General features: G+C 30.1%; 1 protein-coding gene across 1 annotated transcript; it reads left to right on the forward strand.

Moving 5' to 3' along the window:
- The first annotated feature begins 3,434 nt into the window (after window positions 1-3,434).
- On the forward strand, window positions 3,435-5,493 carry LOC124365323 (cilia- and flagella-associated protein 251-like). Its single transcript, XM_046821297.1, has 2 exons — window positions 3,435-3,547; window positions 4,982-5,493. Exons 1-2 carry the CDS (start codon window positions 3,442-3,444, stop codon window positions 5,491-5,493), a joined length of 618 nt encoding a protein of 205 aa, XP_046677253.1. The 5' UTR covers window positions 3,435-3,441.
- Window positions 5,494-6,547: the final 1,054 nt, after the last annotated feature.

Consider the following 6,547-nt stretch of genomic DNA (forward strand, 5'->3'; position numbering starts at 1 on the left):
AAAGTATTTTTGAGAGGCTTCAAACTCCGCTGGATTCAACATTGTAATTAATTATTCCAAAATACATCACGTCCGAGCGAGAGTAATTAATCATGTTAATTATCTCCTGCGTCCAAAATGAGGGGTTGAGTTGTCACAACTTTTCTTGTTATTCTACAGTTGAAGTAATCACGTATTATTTTTGTTTTCAACATTTCATTTATGACTTGCAACTTGTCATAAATCAAATACATTTGTTGTCTTGTTGTATCTGAGATGTACTAGTTATAATATAAATAAGGTTATGATGAAATTTCAGAATGTTAATGTTATTTCAGAGAGAAATTCTAATGAGATTTGTATTTAATTTTCATTAATATGCAAAGGTATTCAATTATTAAACAATAAAACGTTTTGTCTTTTCACAAATCAAAAGATTTGGATTATCTATCACAACAAATTCAGCAGTGTCATAATATTAAGCCTATATTTTCCTACACATATCTAACCATCTGGAATTTTTTCAGTGATTCCTTTTATAGTATTTAAATGGTTGACATCTCATTCTGTGAGTTCAGGAATGCTCGGTGGATTGTTAAAGCGTTACTACTTTGAAATTTTAACGCAACGACGTTTTTATTATCAAATAGAAATTATTATTTAAAATACAATTTTATTAAATCACTCTTTGCGCTCTTATTTTAACATCAAGTTGGCTCTCCTTTTCAGTTCTCTTTTACATCAACATTTCTCATTCTGCTCGCATTTAACTACATGCACGTGGTCCTCTCTACTCTCTAGTTCAGTACAACTGGACAAAAGTAAAATTCTGAATTCCCTTTTAAGTCCAGTAGTGGTGAGTAACTTCAAAGTTTTAGATTTTTTTACTGTAATTTCATTATTGCAATTTAATGAGTATGCACAGGTTCATCAGAAGCGTCAAGACGGAAGCCTGGCTGACCCCTTGACTTCGAAACAAGTAGTATTGTCCTGGATGGGACATAAGACACACGGACCAGGCAAGATGTAATTCGAAAGGGTTCCGGCCTGGGCCCTCCGTGGCCCGTAGGGGGTTTAGTGGGTAGGCCGCAAATGCATTCCCCCTACGTAAAAAAGTGCTAAAACCTGGTGGTGATATATGCAAGTACTATGAACAAGCTTTGTTGTGGCATTTCAGGTCTTTCTGGCAATTCTAATAACTTTAATAGCTTCTCTATATTTTTTTATGTTACTTCTTACATTTAGTGTAGGGTAACGCACACGGACTATAATCCAAATTTTTATCTAATTATTATTTAAACAATTTTCTAAGACTATCAGATTTATGTCAAAGACGAAGTCGCACACTCTTTCTTTGACAGAATAAAGGACCTTAGGCTCAAGCAAAACGGCGTACAATAAGAAGGTAAAATCGATAAATTGGTTCTTATACGAAATAGATACTTTCAGTCTGTCATAAATAAGTGAAAAATTAATAGAAAACATCTCAATAAGTAACAAAACATAAACAAAGAAAATCCACACACAAGGGAATCCGTTATATGTTATAACAATCCGTTATATGCCGGGACTATTGGATAAAATTAGAAGAGTAGGCATAGAATATACTGTATATTAGTGTGGCTTTTAAATACAAAACACTCCCCAAAAAATGGCACAAAAATAAAAAGACCTTTAAATGTGAGAATTAAAGAACACAAACAAAAATATTATTAAAAATACAGGTTATCTTAAAAATACATACGATCAAAAATGATCTCCCATAAAAATCGTACACACCATGACATTAAGGTCTAGGACCAAAAAAAAGCCGGATCAAATTTCTTTATCTCTCAGCATTCTTGTATATTACCGTCTTCTTCTAATTGGATTAGATGACGTGCCGCGATACCACAGGAAATAACAAAATAGATTTTCTAGTTAGTGTTCCACTGTCGCTGGTGTGGGTGTGACGTGTTGTTTGTGTTCTTTACTTCTACGAAGTAATATCGGTCATTGCCACACCTTTTAGTCTTTAAGTGTAGGTTTATTTATTAGGTATTTTACTCCTGAGTAACAGGTTAAAATTCGATCCCGAAACGTATTTTTACTCATTTTATAACATATAACTTTGTCAAATGTCCGAAGTCCTATTATCTTTTTAAAACATCCAGATTCAATAGTGGTATGTTTTTAAATTAAAGATAAACATGGATGAAATATAATTATACGAGTATATTTAGTTTCTAAATTAATATACATACTCTGCCCAATATATAAGAAACAATTGGACATATGAAACTATACTCATATTTTTGGTCATCAGCTTTCAATATTTTAATTAAACAAATTTATAATGTTAAAATTAAAAACTATATTCAAATGCAAGGTACTAACGATACATTGACATCAAGCAGTAGAGGTAAAGCAAGGTTAAGTATAATTTAACATATTTTAAGAATGAGGGTGAAGTGACACAACTGTGACTGACACAGTGTCATAGAGGCAAGGGTCATATGTGTCACTACCATGTGTCATACGTTCATATTAGTGGTGCACTTAGGTAATACTATCTTGTTATTCTTAAAAAATGGTATATTTCTATTGGGCAGAGTGTAATAGAAACTATTGATCTAGATAATCTAAATTCTCTATTATTAATATATTTGCTCATAATTAAAGAAGGGTATGTGTGTTGAATGTACACATTTTTTTATCTGACGATTTGTTTTACCTTTAGTTTCCTCGCATTTACGTAACTTAAGTCCCTTAACACTTGGACTATTTTAAAATTTCTGCTAATTATATGTATAAAATATTTAGTAACTATAAAGTTTTCATTGTTCTCTAGTCACGTTAAATAAATTATGTATTCAAAACGATATTTTATTTCATATTCTCCTTTAAATAAAAATCATGTTACACAAATATTAAATGTTTTTACTTTAAAAATTTCAAACATAATTTTTGTAAATTTTCCTTTGTTAAAAATATTAACATATTTGTTATCCTTTTTATTATTCCACTCTAAACTAATCTAAAACATTTTTCTGAATAGCTTAAAACAATTAAAAAAGTAAAAATCTTACTTTTTTATAAAAAATAGTTGATCTCGTATTTTGAAAAGTAGATAATGTCTGAAAAAATAATTAATAATAAATTTAAATAATTATGTCGAACGTAACTTATAATAATATTTTCCACTAACTTCAGTAAATTTTGTGTTGCTGAAGAACTTTTTTTAACAGTAACGTGTCATAATTTAAAAGTTAAGTTCTTTCAAAATTTTGTAATGTTAAGTATTATGTCATATATTCATCGTAAAATATTGAAACAGTAACTTACTTGTATTATACTTGAAAAAATATTCCAAAGGTTTATGCACTGAATATAATAAACCATTAAGATTAGATATGTTCTTGAAATAAATTAAAATCCTAAAATTAATCATAAAACTGAAATTAACATGGAAACAATCACTACATGATTGTTGGTTACGTAAATTTGGAAAATTACTATTTTGAAATCATGGAATTATTTATTATTTTTCTGATGGTAACACTAATTGTGTTTATTGCCATACGTGTTCGTAAGTACAACATCCATTAAAATATTCTACATTTATAAATTATATTTTAATATACAATCATCATTATTTTTAATCCGGCTACTCAAATTTCGAAGTGAAAACCATGTGTCATTACCATTTTCGATTTGATATAAACTAATATTAGTACATGATTGAAAAATTCTCCGAAACTGGCTTACGTAGAGGGTGACCACAACATGTGGGACCATGTGTGTCACATAAGTTTTACAGTAAAGGCTTAGAGAAGCCGTGTGTACTGAGTATATACTAATAAATACATACGTTCAGTGATCTAAATACATTAATTAATTCCATATTGTTTATAATGTCTTTAAATGTTTTCTTTAATTATCTCTAGACAGTTATTAGAAAAAGAATATTATTTATAGAAATGTTTATATGTATTGCTATGCGTGATATGTATTGTTTAACCAATTTTGTGATTTTTACCCTTGGCCTGAAAAACAGTTTTTATCTCGTATTTCCACAAGTCTAGCAACGTAGGCTACTTTGTTACAAACTATAAAAGAAGAACCTGTAACCTAAAAAGCACTAACATATTATAAATAAAAAATAGATACACAAGCAAAGTATGATTTCAAAAAGACTGAAGTTTTCTTAGCAATGAGGAAAAATGAAAGCAATTACAATGACGTACATGAAAATTGTATCTCTGGTGTTTTTATACGCAAAGCCTGTTAAGTACAAATAAGAAGATAAACTAAAGAAAAAAGGTTAGATTAATAAACTTTGAATTTGTGGATGCTCTATTTCCATAAGGTATTACAAAGAAATAAATATATACTTTGAATGTTTATGTTAGCTGTAGTCCACCTTTATTTTGTTGAAGCGTCTGAAATCTGACGCTGTCATACACTTGACTCCCGGAATCTGGAATCATAATCATCTAAAAAGTTAAAAAAAACACTAATATAAAGGTTAAATAGAGCTAATCTCAACATTCACATTGAACCAACCCTTCCTACAATAGCTACATCATGTGGAAATATGTATTAATGAAAATATATGGCTTATTAAAGTTTTCTTAATTAACCACTATATGACGTAATGAGAAAAACTCTTCTCAAATATAAACTTTTGTGCCAGTTTCAATTGGCTAGTATATAAAGAAATGGTAAACACATACAGATATTTATAGAAACCAATGCTTTTATTATAGTTATAGTTATAGGTTTCCGATACTGCACTTGGTCATAATATTTTGTTGGAGTTTTGCAGGGATCATTAAAAAATATCATAATAAAAATATTTTAAGGGTTTCTTCAGTTTCGTCAACTGCTTACTATATGCATATTATACAACTTACGACATATTGCATGTTTCAGAGTGTGAGTGTTAGCTAAAATATATTTCAATAGCAATTTAAAAAGGTGTTTGAATTGTTAAAATTAACATACTAAAAATGTTTTAAAGGTTCAATACGTCAAACTGGATATGAAATTAAAGAAAAGAATTCACTCGTCCAAAATCTAACGAAGAAATGCACTGTTTGTAAGAAACACGAAAGAAGTCGAGTTAATGATCAAAATTATGGAGTCAAAAACAGAAAAGAGGAGCAGAACCTGGAAGTAAAGTTTATAGGAAGCCTAAATGAGACTGATTCAGAGACGATGGAAGAGGAAGAGAATAGTATCGGAACTGAATACGAAGAGGAAGAGAGAGAAAGTGAGGAGGAAGTTCAAGATGATTGTGGAGAAGACGCTGAGGAGGTGTTTGTGGAACACGAGCGACAAGAGAGAGAACTGGAGGAGCTGGAAGTGTTGAGGGTCCGCCACAAGAACGCTGGGAGGAGATCGGTGGAGCGAAAGCGTGGAGGGTTGGAGGGGTTGGAGGAGGAGTGGTGTGACATTGAAGTGACCTCAAGTACTCCCCACTATCACACAGCCTACGGGGTCGGTGTCAAACCCTTCCGACCAGGGTATTAGTACTTGTGTACGTTAAGTTTAATGAATAAATTGTCCTCTCAAAACTCTTAAAATAAAGGTGTCAGTGCTTGTGTAACTTACAAGGGAACACTAGTAAGCTGCAGGACGTGCATCTGAAGCTCCGCTTTTAACATGGGTGAAACCTTAGAACTGAATTATAAATATAAATTAGTCTCAATTCATAAATTTTTACTGTTGGCTTTTTAATACCGTATAATAGAAACAATAATATTTGTTACTAAAAATTATTAAAACAATTTATATTCAAGGTGTATTATTCCACAAGAAATTCTATACATCAATTAAATATAATCAACTAGCATTGCCAGATAGTCGTATGTTAGTAAATTGTGTTTGTATTGATACATTAAATTTAATTTTTTTTTGTAAAACATTTATTGCTTTTAGACAAATTACTAGTTCTCGAAGGGAAGTCGCAACAAGTCTTGAATTTAAATTACAAGGAAATATTTCATGAAATCACCTAATCCTACATATCAGGTGATACTCTAGGTCTAAAAGAAAACTATACACGTTTTTTTACTTTTAGTGCTTAATATTTTGTCACTTTTCACTGATATAAAAAGCATGATGAAAATAAAAACAAACAGAACAATGAATAAGGTTAAAAACCATTACAAACAACAATAACATATATGGTATCTATAGAAGAGTAAATGAACTTGTAAGATGTTCTACCACAGAGAAAGATAAAAAAACTGTTGAATAAAATATACTATACTTTTCACCATTCTTTTGTTTTATATTTCTGAATGATTCAATAAATAAAACAAAATTGGTTTCCAATATCACGAACCTTCTAAAATCAAAATTATTTGTACACTATTGAAAAAATAAGCAATAATTTGACACAAATGATTAAGAACGTTGAAAATCTGCGACAAAATGGATGTCTATGCTTATAATACAAAGAAGGGAATGACATGAATGTCAAAATATACATCATTAATGTAGTCGCATGGTGAATAACAGGACAATGAAAACTATATAAATATTTATTGTGCTTTTATTTTGATAGAAATGACTTCAAGAC

Source organism: Homalodisca vitripennis, chromosome 6 (assembly GCF_021130785.1).
Source record: "Homalodisca vitripennis isolate AUS2020 chromosome 6, UT_GWSS_2.1, whole genome shotgun sequence".
In the NCBI taxonomy this organism is placed as follows: Eukaryota; Metazoa; Arthropoda; class Insecta; order Hemiptera; family Cicadellidae; genus Homalodisca; species Homalodisca vitripennis.